The following is a 17,592-nucleotide window of genomic DNA, read 5'->3' as shown; positions in this document are numbered from 1 at the left end:
GGACGTAGCACAAAAGAGTAACAGTGATGTTGTGACAATTATTTCACTTAAAATTGTGTTTTGAAGCAAATTGTGAGTGACAAAATAGTTTAAGAATTCTATTTATGACTGGGCTAAGACTTAATATGATGCACTTTCCAAGTAGCATACATCTTCTCCAGAAAACTTTTTTTTTCTGATAATCGGAGTTACTGAATTCTCTGGGGCCCCATCGTAGGAAATGGTCACTGATAAAGTAGGCCTATAGCTGGGTGTCAGGCTCAAAAACCTCAAATTTACGGAGAAGAAAAGCTTTCACACCTTGCAGTCAGGAATACGGTCAACACCACAAAACACCTTTATTCATTGTGTATGAGGTCACCCGCTTCCAAAATTTGGTTTGTTTTTTTGTCTTTTTCAAACACCAACACAGACAAGTTAACAGATAAATACAAGTTTTCTTCATTCCCTTTCTTTTCTTTCTTCCTTACTTCAAAGCCAATAAATTAGACAAAGTTTAAAAATTGATAAATAACATCAATATACAATAACAACTCCAAAACAAAAAAGTTAAACTTGGGAACAAAATCTAATAATACCGGCCCAAAGGAAAGTTCCAGGGTCACGGATGTAATGTGGGCTGATGTTCCAGCTCATTGGCAGTCAGTCTCATGGGCGGTGTGAGCTTAAGGAGAACCTTCTGATCAAAAACCCACAAACTCACCATAGAATAAGCAACCCATTCTCAATACTGCAGACCAAGATATCAGCATTTACCACACATGTACACAGAGTAACACAACACAGAGTGAATGCCCCCTTTTCACAGCTATTAAAATACGCATGATGAAAAGTTTAAGAATGGGCGTATGCAGAGGCTGTCCTCCAGTTCAGGTGCGAGTAATTATTCTGCTTCCCGAGAAACACAACCAGCGACAAAAGTCTTCTTACGAGTTGCTCTGTCCTATACACACACACACATTTGCCTCATCTTCCAGATGCTGTGAAATTAAGATATTTGGCTCGAGTACATTTAAATGTAGTATACATGTTATTGTTGGTATCAGTGAATTCCTGGGCCAAACAGAACTGCAGCGGGCTGCCGTGTACTTGCATTCCACTTTCTTTTTTTTTCAACACAGTGCGTCCAAAATCCATTATGGAAGAAACAGCTCTGCAGAGCTGTCCTCAGCTTTGAAAAAACTGAAATGAAGGCTACCACTGCATATTATGAAAATCTTGTACAAATAGTGGAAAAAAGGGTATCACTAGATTAAATCTGATACGTTATCTCAGGACACACATGTCCTGATTAGAGCCATTACTCCGGCAATCAATAGCTTATTTGCACTTTAAACCACATTGCTTTGTTCCCTAGGGATCTCGGCCAAAACACTGTTCTTTTAGATGCAAGTACATAAAACTTTTTTGGAGAAACTGTAAGTGGTGAATCTCTACTTCCCTTGTGTATACATATACAGACACATACACATACGTGTGCAAGTGCATATTTACATATGGAATGGTAAGACGGAACTGCATGGGCCTTTGATAAATACTGAAAATTACCAGCACTCATCGATATAGTAATAGTGGTCATACATTTAATAATTTTGTGGTTTATCATCATTTAAGAGAGTCAATCAGGATTTGAGCTGATTTGCATTGGAGGAAAAAGTTTTTGTTGTTGTTTTTTTCCAGTTATCAGCCTCTCGTCTCTCACCGGTTACGACAGGAAGCACAAATCTTGTGTGTGTCTTTAGTACAGTACATACCAGCTTGTGAAAAATGCTATAGGAACAGCTCACACTGTCACATGACTCTGCTTCGGCTGAATGAAATGAAGGAGTTTTTCCCCGCAGCCCCGCCCACTTCACAACCCCGCCCCAATCTTGCGGTCCCCCGCGGCCTCCTCCAGCTCGTCCTCGGAGTAGGGGCTGTGGGGGCTGTAGTTCAGCTCAGCCGTGTGCTGCAGGAAATCTGAGGGGCGGGGCAGCCCCGCGGCGCCCCCCGCGGAGACGGCAAACTCCCGCCGAACGTCCTCTTCCTCCTCCCCCTCCTCCTCCTCCTCCAGGTCGTCCTCGTCGGGCTCCACCCTCCTGGCGTCTCCCGGCTTGTCGGCCAGCTTGCCCCCCCGCTGCCGGTCCCCGTCCCCCTGGGAGGCCTGCTCCTTCGCCTTGCGGCTGCGCTTCCACTTCATCCGCCTGTTCTGGAACCAGATCTTCACCTGCGCAGGTGGAGAAGAGAACACGGGTATCACTACCACACCCACACCTACACCTGCACCCGCACCTGCACACACAGGCAACAGAACACAGGTATCACACCCGCACCTGCACACACAGGAAACTACACACAGGTATCACACCCACACCTGCACACACAGGCAACAGCATACAGGTATCACACCCACACCTGCACACACAGGCAACAACACACAGATATCACACCCACACCTGCACACACAGGCAACAACACACAGGTATCACACCCACACCTGCACACACAGGCAACAACACACAGGTATCACACCCGCACCTGCACACACAGGCAACAGCATACAGGTATCACACCCACACCTGCACACACAGGCAACAGCATACAGGTATCACTCCCACATCCACACCTGCACACACAGGCAACAGCATACAGGTATCACACCCACACCTGCACACACAGGCAACAGCATACAGGTATCACACCCGCACCTGCACCTGCACACACAGGCAACAGCATACAGGTATCACACCCACACCTGCACACACAGGCAACAGCATACAGGTATCACACCCACACCTGCATACACAGGCAACAGCATACAGGTATCACACCCACACCTGCACACACAGGCAACAGCATACAGGTATCACACCCGCACCTGCACCTGCATACACAGACAACAACACACAGGTATCACACCCACACCTGCACACACAGGCAACAACACACAGGTATCACACCCACACCTGCACACACAGACAACAACACACAGGTATCACACCCACACCTGCATACACAGACAACAACACACAGGTATCACACCCACACCTGCACACACAGGCAACAGCATACAGGTATCACACCCACACCTGCACAGGCAGACAACTGACCGCAGGTATCAATACACCTGTGCAGATGGAAAACAGCACATAAAACACAAACATGCACACATTTTAATTATTTATTTGATGCTTCAAATAAACAAATAAGAAAAGGCGTCAAGGTTATTTATGTCAAGGTTGTCTGGCACCTCGTAGCAACTCAATGTCAGTGTTCACGTCATCACGCAGATTGTAAAATTGACAGGTCGATTAGTTTGTATGGGTAACTCAAGTTAGTCAGGGAAAGAGAGCAGTGATTCCCCTGATTTTGAGGCTACTGACAATGGGTGAAACATAGCAGTACCTGATAAGTTATTTTGCTAAAGTTTAGAGAGGCACACACATGCACGCACACACACATACACACATGCACACACACACACATACGCACATACACAAACAAACACACACACACAAACACACACAAACACAAACACACACACACACACACACAAACATGCACACACATGCACACACACTTACACACACACACAAACACACAGCCTGACCTGCGTCTCCGTCAGCATCAGGGAAGTTGCAACCTCAAAGCGCTTGGGGCGGGACAGGTACTTGTTGAGTTTAAACTGGTTCTCCAGCTCCAGGAGCTGCTGACTGGTGAAGGCAGTTCGAGGCCTCCTGCACTTCCCCATCAGCCCAGACTGCGGGGAAGCTAGAGGCGAAACCAAGAGAAACAGAATGAGACAGGGCAGAGTTTTAAAGGGTATTTAACAGTTTTAAAACTGGCGTAAAACTGGCTACCTCCTTACGTGGATACTTTCATTACTGCCGCCTCATTGTTGCAATATATACAATGAGGAAGGCTGTGGTGATTCATTAACGTTAATGTTTCATTCACTTTTTTTATTTTAACATATTCTATCTTCTGACTCGGTCGGTACAAGTGCGTACGCCCGCAGATAACATCTTTATTTATTTTTATTGTTGACAAGAGGACGTGGAGATATCGCAGCGGCTCGGCTATAAAACGCCAGAGAGCGCCATTAACTTAATGAAAATTCAATGAACGCGCATTGAACTTTATTGATGAACTAGAGAATGTTTACGCGTTTGTTTATTGTTTATTGTTTCCTCTTACACCGCGGCCATTTAATTGAGTTTACGTTTATGGAGAAATAAATGGATGAAAAAATAAGAAGGTATACGAATAAATTTAGTAATAAATCCAAGTCAAATATATTTCAGAGACTGGATATTAAGAGTGCTGCTTAAACTACAATTTCCCCCAATTTCTTTAATATTTATGCTTTGCCTGGGTGAATTCAAACGGTCTGAAATTCAGCCTTCATGCGGTCATCAGAAATGTATGCATCTATAATAGCGTATTTCAGTCACTCATCTGTCTTGAATTGCCCCATGCAGATTAAATACAAATATATGATTATCGTTCTTAATATTGTTCTTGTTGTCATTATTATTATTATTATTATTATTATTATTATTATTATTACTATTATGCTCAATAATTAATTCATATTGTTAAGAGACCATTAATTTGTAAATAACAAATATGGCCCTACATGACGCGATTGATAGCACAGCAACGAAATCACGTTTCTGTCTTTCCACAAGTCTGTTTGTAATCGGACATTTTTTAGATAATGCAACTCTTTTTAAATACGTTAATAAAATATTGTTTTAACGGATTTAGCTTTTTCGAAAAATACGCCTGAACGATAGGCTGTTTGATGAAAGCTTCAGTTGCCCCCTAAAACAGATTATTAGTTTGCTGTACATCATAAATATAATTAATGTCGATAATGAGAAGAAGAACATATAATCGAATTTCGCTTCTTTTTTCCTGAGGTAATTTAATAAATGAACAGCTATTTTTTAAAAACGAATAATAACATAATAGTTTTGCAGATTAAAATTACATAATTACATAAAACTACTTCTACAAATTCAATAAGTTTTTTTAAACTTTTTTCTAATGCAAGTATCAAGTGCCAAAACCTTCTGCATGCCTTTAAAATTCTATTAATTAGGAAATAATAATAATAATAATAATCATCATCATCATCATCATCATCATCATAATCATCATAATACTAATCTGTTGTATTTTAGGTTTTAGTTTGTTTTATAGTCCTAATAGTTTCTCGGGTTGCATCCTGCGAGATTTTAAACAGTGGCTGTTGCGAGTCTGGAACCATGTGCATTATCACTCTCCAAAGGGACCGACTCTCTGAAATGTGCTTTAATCGCTCTCTGTGAACTTCTCTCGCGGCTAGCTTTACAAGACTTCAGTTTAATAAGTTAACCAATTGGGGTTATAAACGTTGTGTTTACCAAGTGACAAATTAACCCACAAAAGCTTTCATAAGCCGAGTGTGTGCGCGCGCGCGCGTGTGTGTGTGTGTGTGTGTTCAGTCGCGCGCTTGCCTCACCTTTGGATCGACAATAAGGAACAACATGCTTTCCAACACCTAAAAGCGGTTACCTTCGATTCTTTGTAGGCGCTTGTAAAATCATGACATCGGCATCATTCAGAGCCACTAGGCGATTACAGGGGAAGGACATACAATTTGACTGCAATACGTTGTTGGTATTAAGCCTACAGCGTTGGTTAAATACTACAATAAAGAATGTATATGCACTACTATTATATGAAAAAATAAAATGACTGTGAATCTGTACATGAGTATTAGCAAAGATGGTTTTCATTTTGTTTCCTGAAAATATCCCTCAATCCATACCTTGGTATTCCGCAGGTCAGTTGGACAGAGGTCAAAGGCCGGAGTATTCATTTAATTTCATCACACTGGTAATTGATGCACGTCAATATACTTTCCACATAAAGTTTACAATAAATACAATGGCAATTGCTTTATTTAGCATACAGAAGGATATATAATGCAGCAAAATTGCTATATTGGAATGAAGGAGCCAAAAAGACAAGAAACATTCCTTCGCTAACATTCACTGACAAAACTGCCATTTGTTTTTTGTCTATATTGTTCAGACGCTTAGGTATCGGGCCTGTCCATTACCAAGATAAGTTTCCATATGACAGCTGCCAAAATGTTCATTACGCATTGCTATGTAGCCTACAGCTTAGCCTATGCCTTTCCAATTTGCCGGTAAATATTTGAATTAAACGACAATACAATCACAATAATTGGCCTACTACAACTGCTACTCATAATAAGAACAAGAAGAAGGAGCAGAAGGAAAAACAGGAATAGTTATAGTTATTTGGTATAACTGATATTAGTATAATACTAATGTTATTAATACTGGCCAATATATAATACTCATGTTATTAATTCTGGGCTATACGGGCATATGTGAAATTCACTTAATCAGTTTGAGGCTCAGCGGCACTTACTGCTGTAGTCTGGAAGGCGTGGCACCATGATCCCAGCTCGGATCCAGTGCTCCAAGGGGAAGGACCCAGCCATAGCTGCGGCTTTCAGGTGCTCTGGGTATGCCGGATTCAGCTGGGTGAAGCTGGAGTAGGTGAAGGCGGGATGCTGGCCGCCCAGGGCGGAGATGGGATACATAGACGCCGGGTACATGCCGGGGATCGTCCCATGCTGCAGCGAGGCGAGTCCCGGGTGCGGGAGGTTCAGCAGACCAGGTTTGGGTATGATTCCGGTCTGAAGCTGGAGAGCTCCCGCAGTCCCCCGAGGAGAAGGGGTCTCTGCGCGCCGGCAAGACACCGGACTCCCGGCGGGACTGTCGCTGCTCAGTCCAGGAGAGACATCCCGAGTCCCTCGATGAGGTTCGTCCGCTAGCAGGGCGTCGATTCTGAAGTTCTTAGATTTCTCCATTACCACGGTCTCCAGGATCTCAGTTTCTACAAATCCGCCACGAACTAACTCAGCTCCCGAAAATCACTTCACTTTTTTACTTTGGTGCCTTGTGAAGTGAGCGTTAAACTGTTTTTAAAAACTGTATTTCAAAATACTGTGCTTTACATCACACATAGGAGAGTCATACATGTCTTTCACAGAAACCAATCTCTCGACAAACACGCTTTCAAACAAACAGTCAAATAAGCAAATAAAGTAGCGCGTTTCAGGCTAACTTCAGAGAGCCGCGGCTGTCATCTAACAGTAATGTCACATACATCGCGCAGGGCTTTCCATACCTGCAAGCCAATAACCTTTCCCCCTCCCTCACAACTGCGTCTATTAATCTCTCGCAGCAGTTAGTCTTAAACCAAGTCTCCGTTTCAATGAAATGAAAAATTATAACGTTCAAAAATTAAACAGTAGGCTATACTACACAATACGAGCCCAATTTAAAATACCAACAATAACAATGCAATATAAATAAGAATAGCCTTTACTAATTCATTTATTTGCAATTTGCTGCCTCTAGTCTTCGCATTTATCCGTCCACTAGCTGATTTTCGCGTTTTGTCTCCAACTCCTCTTCTTCGAGGTTTAAGGCAACCTTACCTGCTACTCCAACTTAAAAACGCCCTCTTCTGTATTCAGTCTGCCACCCTGCCTATTGTCCCGGATCCGATTGGCTCATCTAGCTGCCCTAAGAGGTCAGACCCCTCGACAGCTTTCTAATTAACTAATTACACACTCATTTACCCCCTCCCCCAGCAGACGTTTAGCGACTCTCGCGCCCCTCGTTTCCTGGCCAAGTAAAACCAGTTCAAGTCGACAAACACGTCAAAAGACTGCCTTGAGGAGTCGGAAATGTTATTTTGTAAAGTTAAGCGTTGGTATTGCTGTTTAAAATGCGTCCTGTGTCAGGTGTTCGTTTTCGTTCGAAATGATATGCTCTATTAGCAATAGCCTATGCAACAGTCTAATATTTCGTAATATCATAATTGGCTAAATTCATTTATGTAATGACATGCAATCATAATGTATATATATCATACTAATTCGAACTTTAATCACAAAAAGAGAGAAGAAACATTATTTAAGGTGTATTATTATTATTATTATTATTATTATTATTATTATTATTATTATTATTATTATATTGTTGTTGTTGTTTAGATACACCGCAACCGGTCACAATTTTAAAACCGGTTAATAATAGCATTTTAATAGGGCATGGATAATATTTCAATGATACATCCATGAAATATATCCATTTTATAAATAGAAAATAATAGAGCAATGGCCTTTATCGCTATAATAACATTGTTGGTTATTCAGTAAAAAATCAAAGCATCCTTTATTTACTTATTTATTTATTTTGGAGTTCATCTTTCATGAGTTTTATTTAACCCAAATAGTTTTTTTTTTTTTTTAGCTATTAACTCTTTTAGAAAGAAAAGCTCTGTGAACACAGCTGCGCGCTAAATAAAGGGCACTTAGTTAATGCGATGTAAAAGGCTTTTTTGTTCTGAAAATTTACCTCAGATGCTGAAACACGAAATGGACATTTTAGCAAATGAAATCCAGTATTTCATGAAAATAAAGTAGGCTCGTAAATAATATAAATTAACGGTTGTCTATGATAGTATGTTAACTTTTTTTTTTATTCAAGTCCAAATATTTACACGGTTTATTTCTTATGAGGGGCCGACTCCATAGCATTTTTTTCTGACTAATGCTCAGGAAGAGGTTATACTAATATCAAGTGATTTATATTTTAATTAGTGCAATTTTAACGACTTGCTGATTTTAAAAATCCAGGCTAAAATACCCAGGTAATTAAATTTTACGAGGTAGAATTATACATAAACCATAAACGAGTGCATTAGTAAGAGATGTGATTTAGCATCGGATCTCCCATCAGTTGGTCCTCGAGCAGAAAGTACCCGGTCCACTTCTGTGGAGTATTTATTGCGTCTTCTATTAACCATTAGAACCATGAGAAACGACGAAACCGCGAAGACAACCCAACCGAAAGCGATGCGTTCGCGTAGACGTGCGGGAGCTGTAAACGCGCTGTGTGTCCGGAAATCTCTTTAAATTACCCCACTACGGACTCGTACACTGTCGTAGGTTATACAGTTAACAAGGGGCCCAGAGTAGGCCTTCGGCAAATGCAAGGACGACAGCAATTGATAATAAGGATAGGCAATGCTCAACGGGAGTGAGTGGTTAAAGGTCTACACAGGAAAAGGGAAGTGAAGTGTTTGCTCTACTGGAAGAATAACCCACGGGAGCAATATTACCTTCACTCAATACACCTTGTATGACACCTGCACCCTCAAGGACCACCTACACTTCGATCTCTTTTGTTCGGGGTGGGGTGAAGAGTAGGCATAATCTTTTGTTTACCAATGCAAACAGAGGCTCACAAACTCGCGTTCCTCTTCGCCCCAGCGCGTGAAGCGGGGACGCTGAAGGAATGCGCGCAGGTGTGTGAATATAGGTGGTCTAACAAGAACGTCCTGGGAAAAAATCCCTCATTCAGAATAGATATCACGGGGTAGCGTTCCCACCCCGCAGATGCACGGCAGTGCGGCTCAATATATCCACTTAGAACATCCGTTCACCCGAACTTCAAGTGATCAGATGATAAATGTCTTTAAATGTCTATACAAATATTGAATACCCCAATAGCCTACTGCTGCTGCTTTTGATGATAACAATGATACAGATGATGATGACGAGGATTAGGCTATTATTATTAGTAGTGTTATTATTATAATTATCATTATTATTATTATTATTATTATTATTATTATTATTATTATTAATAATAAAATAGTTGCTTAAGTTAACATGCACAATATAATAATTATACATTTTTTATTTAGTACAATACAATTTTTTTTTATAATCGCAGAAATAAGGCATTCTGCAAAACATTTTAATATTCAAATATTTAAAACGCAACCGTACTGATTTAATAAACTATGGTTATAAGTAAGCGCTTTATTTTACCTGCTCTTGAAACACAGTTGATTGAAAATTAATGTAGTGGATTTATGAATTTATACAGAAGGATTTCAATGAATAAAAACTCGTCAAATATATTTCTGCCACGAATTTAATAATGAATTAACCAATACAGCAAAGAATTGCTACAACCCCGGTTCCTTATTTCCACATTTCTTTCCAAAAAGCGATGGAAATGTAGACTACTCTTTATTAGTCTTTAAATTAATATCATTATTGTATGATTATGACGAATATTATTGTTATTATAGGCTACTTACTATAATTCTAATTATTATTATTAGTAGTAGTAATAGTAGTAGTATTAATGCTCAGTAATTTACAAGTAGGCCAAGACACGATGCAGTCCCTCAATTGAATGGTTTACTATTGTTTAAATACAGAGCTCGCGTGTTCCAGTTGAGGAAATCAGGGTTTCTGAAAGCAGTGTAAACTTAATTACAGATGAGAGGACACCCCCCTTCTAATGATGGGGGTGTCATAAGATCACCTTAAGGTCACAGCGAGGACAAACGCATATTTAAGTTGGCTAATTAATCACCAGGTCGTGCATTTTCAGATGTGAGTAAACAATCTCTTCATTTAAAAATACTGCATAAAATACTGTGCTTAAATAACGTGTAATTTATGTTGAAAGACATCACAAGGAAAAAAACTGTTTATATTTAGAAAATACCAACCTTTCAGGCATATTCGCTGAACAAGAATGTTATGGATCTTAATTGCTACGCAAAACCTCAATTGTGTTTTCATTATATGAGCCTTCTGCCTAAAAATTCACATTCAGAAATATTGATAAATTCTGTTTAATATCTGGCAGTGAGAAAAGTATTTTTATAAACCTCCCATTACTGATGTTATGCACGTGATTTTTGAGTATTGTTATTGCTTGCTCGGTGTATAGGCTGATGCAGGATTTGTTTAATTTGTTTCACAATGTTGACATATTATATCCAATACCACAACCTATAGCTACATCGTATTTAATTATGACCCATTCTTCGCAGGACTGATATGTCTATTAAAATATCCTTAAATATAGTATAAGGTGTTATATTATTTGAATGTGTATTATTATTATTCGCTTATTATTATTATTATTATTACTATTGTTGTTGTTGTTGTTGTTGTAAACTAGCTAGATGTAAATAGAATGTCCGGATATGTGTCGGTTAGCCATAGCCTAAATCTAAGACTTTATGAAACACAGAAAGAGCCTTACATCATAAAGGTTTTCCATGTTTTTAAAGACTGATGTGTGGGATACAGATTATCCTTGATAGCGTCTTTTCAAGAGAAACAATGCAGTCGACTCATTACTTAAGCTACTCCGCGGGGCAAAAAAGATATGAATACATCGGTTAATTTACCTAAGGTATTCGGAAGACAAGTCGTCGCAACCGTGATGTATAGTATTGTAGAAATTCTAAATATCCGATCCAAATCTGAGAGAACTACAAAAAATATATACTTATAAAAACAAGATAAACGTCGGTTTCTGTTTCAGCCTTATATGCATCTTGTAGCTGTTGCGTTTGACCCGAGATGATTGGAAAAGTGACACTCGTTGCGCGCCCGCCCCCTCTCTCCTCCATTCCTATCACTCGGATTACGGCCTGTCGCTCGCGCTGATATAGAGCTAATTTGCTCAGGGGAAATCAACTACAGCAGCCGAGTGCTTTCCGCAAATTCCCACCCCCTTCTATTCTTTCGTAGCCTTTATGATTTAAAAGTAATTTAAATAGCCAGCAACTGGTAAATCCGTCACCTGGAGCCAGTGACACAAATGCACAAATTAAATTGAATCAGCAAGAGGAATGGCATTGCTACCCTAATGTCAGGTGCCTAATTTAAGTACTCTGTATGCCCCCTTCAAGATTGCACAAGTGCACAGACACTCACACATTTGTAATTTGCAGTGAACAAAAAATAATGCCTTATTTATTTCATCAGGGCAGTCCGCCTTAATGAATAATATTGTGTATTGTGTGTACCTTGCTCTGGCAGGTAAACTACAGCTGCTGCTGCTGCTGTGTGTGTGTGTGTGTGTGTGTGTGTCTGTCTGTCTGTCTGTCTGTGTAGGTGTGAGAGTGAGGGGGGGGAGAGAGAGAAAGAGAGAGAGAGAGAGACAGAGAGAGAGAGAGAGAGAGAGAGAGAGAGAGAGAGAGAGAGAGAGAGAGAGAGAGAGAGAGAGAGAGAGCATATAGAGGTGGTTATGAGGCCCCTTCCTTTGGACAGTGAGAAAACAGCGCACTGGAAATACAGGCTACTGAGATATGGACTTAGAGCACTTCCCTATAGTCACAGACACATAGGCCTTTGCTTCACTGACTCCACTGTATTGCATTGTGTTGTATCAATCAAAGCAGGGCACCGGACATATATGGGTCCCAGAGATTAATAGCCAGTCAGAACAGTGATTGACAGGTGGCGGGGAGGAAAGAGCTAAACTGACAAAAGTGTGATTGGTTTTCGCTGTAGTGTTGAAATTGTATGTAGGGGTGTGCGTTTGTGGAAAGGTGCATTTGAGTGCTAATCAGAGACATGCTGGTGAGGAGGTGAAGGGGGGAGGGTGAGTTACTTCTCTTATTGAAAGGACGTACAGACAAGTCTCAGCCACCCGCCTCACAAACCCAGCAGGGGGGCAGACATTTTCTCTTTCATTAAAATACGGTTAAACCTCATGTGAGTAAACAGAATTTTGAGATTTGTTTTCTAAATTGGACTGTGCATGAGAAAATATCCCTGAGAATACCAAAAGTTTGATGGTGTACTTTTCTGGGTGGGCTAGCTAATTGGCACACACGGCTCACTGTCACTGTCATCAACCAAAAGTGATCAGCCACTTTGGCGTGTGGAGTTCGGGAGAAGCTACCGCTCAACCACAGGGAATGCCTACAACTTCCACAGGGAATGCCTACAACTTCCAAAATGCACCACTGGTCTCCCCTCTTTGTGCTCTCATCCACTGGTTAGTCAAAATGCCTGGACAAGTAAGTTTGATCGGCCTGCTAAAATTATGGCGCAAAAAGAACTCATCCAGGAAGCCACAAAAGATCCCAGAAGAACATTCAAAGAACTGCGGGCCAGTCCAGCCTTAACTAAGGTCAGTGTTTGTGACTCCACAACAAGAAAGAGACTGGGCAAAATAAGATTCATAGAAAGTAGCTAGTTGGAAACCACTGCTAGCCAAGAGAAACATCAATGCTCATCTCACATTAGCAAGAAAAGCATCTGGATGATACCCAAGCATTTTTGGATAATGTTCTATGGACAGATGAGCCGGAGGACACGGGTTCCATGATGTCTGTATGTTATGTCTTCAGGTCCCATTATGATAGAGGAAATCAGGCAAGTTCTTTTTCACGGCACAGTATCTGTGTTTGACATATAAATAATATTATTTGTGCCTGCAAAATATTAACGATACAATTGTAAAATGTAAAATGTAAAAAATTAAGTTAATCTTACAGATGAGTAGATTTTGCACTAATCATCTGTATTATCGCTAAAATAAGATTTTTTTGGAGGAAAAATGCAATTGGACTAATTCGTGTGATATTATGAAATATGACAGAAATTGTATAAACTGTTTGAAATTAAAACGTCTTTTTCCTCAGTGAAAATGTGTAATATTATTACCATAAGCAGGTATTAAATTACGCCAGCTCAAAAGAGTCATTCGTCAAAGAGAGCAGTCATTTCCTGTATGATCGCGGAGTAAACATGGGTGCCGTGGAAACACAGGGTCTGCTGATCAGCTCCAGCTGTGGTTCTGCAGGTTATTTCCATAGTAAACCTCAGTAATATGGGAGCACGGCTGAGGCTTGACCTGCCCTTGGACCTGTGTGGTGCCGCTGAGCTGCTCATTAGTCTGAGCTACAAACTGAAGGGTAAACATGGAGACGTCTGTGGGAATGAAAAAGGGTTTGACCTCTTATGCCTACAAGTGTCACCTGCGGAGTGCCGGCTGCAGGTTTCTCACACTGAAGCCCCGCCCCCTGAGCCTTCACGAGTGCCTCCTATTGGCCGTCTCTCACACGAACACAGGAGACAGTCCACAACAGCAGCAAACTATTACCGCACACACACCAGTGAACATAAATGCTCACACACACTGAGACATGTAAGCACACACATGGTTTCTTACACAGGTATACACAGGTGCAGACCTACATACAAAGACAGACGCAGAGATGCAAACACACAGGCGAGCACACACACACACACACACACACAAACACACAGGTATACACACAGACAGGTGCACTAACGCACACAGAGATGCATGCAAAAACACACACTAGTACATACAACACAGCCATACACGCAAACACATACATGCATGCACATACACTCCCAGGTGCACACACACACACACATTAACACACAGGTATACAAACAGACATGTGCACTAACACACAAGATGCATGCAAAAACACCGACAAGTATGTACAACACAGCCATACACGCAAACACATACATGCATGCATGTACACTCTCAGGTGCGCACACACACACACACACACAGATGCACACACACAGGTGTACACACAGGTGATCTCATGGTTTTGTCTGATGCTGCACCGCTGAGTCAAAGTTTATCAATTAATTCCCGGGCCATAAACTTTAGTGCCCGCGGAGTTTACAGAACATTAAAGAGCTTATCGCCAATTATGGGCATATTTTTCAATCATTATCACCGCGCTGAGCCGATCTGGGGGGAGTGAATGATTGACTTTTCCCATGGCTCATTTTTTCCACTAATCATTCTCCGAGTCAGCAGTTTATTTACTCTCAGGGCCCGAGGAGAGTTTGTTCTCAGCTGATAAGCCGCCCCCGACGGCCCTGGAAAAAAAAAAAAGCGCATCCCGCGTTTCGCGGAGCTGGGCCGCCGTGCACGACGTCGCCGGCGGAAACCGCGCGGACCCCGTCTTTCACCGGCGTGCCGGCGGCGCTCCCACACCCGGCAGCCGGCAGTGAACTGCCAGCTGTTTCACTACCAGACAAATATCAATGCCAGCTTTACATTACATTACATTACAGGCATTCAGCAGACGCTCTTATCCAGAGCGACTTACACAACTTTTACACAGCATTTTACATTGTATCCATTTATACAGCTGGATATATACTGAAGCAATGCAGGTTAAGTACCTTGCTCAAGGGTACAACGGCAGTGTCCCTACCCGGGAATCGAACCTGCGACCTTTCGGTTACAAGCCCAGTTCCTTACCCACTGTGCTACACTCCGTCCTTATAGCTGGTTTCAGTATCCACTAACAGCCAAATATCAATGCCCACACTGCTGCGGAGACCAACCGTCAAGCGTGTTACACCCGACCTGCACCTGCCTCGCACAACTCTCCACAGGATGAAGGGCTCCTTTCACGTTCTCTCGCTCTCGCTCGGGTTCGGACAAACGGGCCGCACTTACGCTGACCTGCCTCAGTCACAGGGCCGCTCCAGCCCGGGTGTTTTTTTACAGCAGTTTGATCTCTGTGTCAATGCAGCACAGCCCCTCTTTCATTCATTAACAAACGCAATATATCCCTTGTTCATTTCCAGCCAAATGTGATATCGCCCTTGTTTGCTTACAACCACATGATACGTATATATATATCTTTTATGGACGAATATGACACGGCTCTAATTTATTTATAAACACAATATATTCCTCATTTATTCTCAGACAAATATGCCACACAGTTTGACAGTTAAGTCACCTGGCAGATGCTTTTCTCCAAAGTGACTGCAGTAAAGCTGCAGGTATAACCTGCGTATGAACAGAGTTCATTCGACCTGAATTCATTTCTAAAAAAAGGTAGCGTAGGCAGGCGTAGACGTGGCCTTAGCTGATTTACAAACGGCGCAGCTGTAAAGGTGTGTGCGGCCAGGTGCTACTCGATCCCCAGCGGCGTTGGGAAGGCAGCAGGGAAACACACACACCTTGAGTGGCAGGTCAGTGGAGATGTGGATTCTGAATCCGAATCAAGGAGACACTTTATGAGCTGGGGCAAGACGTTAGCGGGCCAGGAGCAGGGTAACGCAGGGGTGGCTCTCCCAAACTCCAGCTAGCATATAACCCCCCGCCCCTACGCCACGGTCTTGCGCTTTTTTTCAGAACACAATGGCCTTTTTATTAAGTAAAACGCCTAACGCCGTCTCTCTCTTAATTAGACTAATTCCCACACAGTTGGAGCGGGAGGATAAATCACGGTGTTCCCGGCCAGACCTTGGGACCCTAATTAATGTCAGCTCATTAAAGAGATAAAGGTAATTTATTTGACTTTTTCCCTTTTTCTCGTCATTCATTAACCAGTATTGAACCTCGTATGACAGCCGAGGAGCAGCAGCAGCTGTCTGTGCATCTCTGTCCCACAGCTCTGGGGTTCGGCCCAGGTTTGGGGGGATTTCCTGTGGGGACAGGAAGTCCACGGAACAGGGTGTCTCCACAATATTTTTTTTTTTTTGGGGGGGAAGGGGGGGGGGGGCTATTGTGAGAGGGATATCAGGATAGGTCTACTCCCCCAGTTACAGTCAATGCCTTTTCCCTGTGTCTACTCGCAAAATACGTTTTCCCTGGAACTTTGAAGATTGCATCCTCACGTTCACGAATACAGAAAATAGGCAGCTGCCCTCAATTATGTGTGAAAGCTGTTTTCATTGGACTCATTTAATTTAACCAGTTCTGAACTGGTATAAACCATTCCGTGAACATCATTTCATATCATATTTCTTTAGGTCAATTAAGTATAAAAAATGAATATTGGAGACTGTGACCAGGAATGAGAGACGCACCTTTCACATTTACCTTGTGGGGCTGGAATGCGCCGTTTGTCATTATAAAATTATTATGTTTTATAGCTCCCGCTCCAGTGGGAGAGAGGAAATCAGTTTTTCCGCAGGGTTGAGCAGCGCTGCGGGCGGGCGGGCCCCCGGGGGCCAGTGTGTGTGTGTAATCTCTGAGGGCCTGATTGTGAAACGCCGCTCGGCTCTCTGATGTTCCTGCCGCACTCCTGTACCGAGGAACACCTGTGTGCTCTTTCCACGCAGCCAACAAAAGGCCCTTTCAGACGGACGGAGAGAGTGTGAGGTTTATAGTCCTTTAATGAGCCTTTACGGCTAACTGCTCAGCCTTTACTGTCCCAAACAACAGCCCCATTGTGCTCAGCTGATAAACACAGGTTATCTCTCCACAGACATAATTACTCTCACCCTGCTATCCTCACATCTATGGGCCCAAAGATAATCACCTCTCCATTATAAAATAATAAAATACACAACATACTCAGGTGACAAGAATTATCCACCTCTTTCTGTAGCTCCCTCTCTCTCTCTCTCTCTCTCTCTCTCTCTGATCAGTGATTATCGTTATCTTTCAGAACTTACTACTCTGAGCTCACATCTGTGTAGGAGCGCCTGTCCAGGTGTGTGGAATCTGTGCAGGAGAGATTGTGCAGGTGTGTGGAATCTGTGTAGGAGAGTCTGTCCAGGTGTGTGGAATCTGTGTAGGAGAGCCTGTCCAGGTGTGTGGAACCTGTGCAGGAGAGATTGTGCAGGTGTATAGAATCTGTGCAGGAGAGACTATCCAGGTGTGTGGAATCTGTGCAGGAGAGTCTGTCCAGGTGTGTGGAACCTGTGCAGGAGAGTCTGTCCAGGTG

The 17,592-nt window shown here is 42.2% G+C and overlaps 1 protein-coding gene across 1 annotated transcript; it reads right to left on the bottom strand.

Moving 5' to 3' along the window:
* Positions 1-306: 306 nt before the first annotated feature.
* LOC118213863 (motor neuron and pancreas homeobox protein 1-like) lies at positions 307-7,990 on the bottom strand. The gene is made up of 3 exons (XM_035393077.1): positions 6,430-7,990; positions 3,590-3,750; positions 307-2,206 (listed from the first exon to the last, which is right to left on the bottom strand). The coding sequence occupies exons 1-3, from the start codon at positions 6,872-6,874 to the stop codon at positions 1,853-1,855; spliced, it is 960 nt and encodes a 319-aa protein (XP_035248968.1). The 5' UTR covers positions 6,875-7,990; the 3' UTR covers positions 307-1,852.
* Between the last annotated feature and the right edge of the window lie 9,602 nt (positions 7,991-17,592).

The sequence above is a fragment of the Anguilla anguilla genome, chromosome 15, assembly GCF_013347855.1.
Source record: "Anguilla anguilla isolate fAngAng1 chromosome 15, fAngAng1.pri, whole genome shotgun sequence".
Classification (NCBI taxonomy): Eukaryota; Metazoa; Chordata; class Actinopteri; order Anguilliformes; family Anguillidae; genus Anguilla; species Anguilla anguilla.
The sequence above is the reverse complement of the archived record's forward strand: the minus strand, read 5'-3'. Positions and strand labels throughout refer to the sequence as shown.

Coding starts and splice junctions, on each gene's coding strand:
- LOC118213863 (XM_035393077.1), bottom strand. CDS start 6,874: ATGGAGAAATCTAAGAACTTCAGAATCGACGCCCTGCTAGCGGACGAA. Junction 3,751..6,429: donor ACGCCTTCCAGACTACAGCA/GTAAGTGCCGCT, acceptor TTTCGCCTCTAG/CTTCCCCGCAGTCTGGGCTG. Junction 2,207..3,589: donor TGATGCTGACGGAGACGCAG/GTCAGGCTGTGT, acceptor CCACCTGCGCAG/GTGAAGATCTGGTTCCAGAA.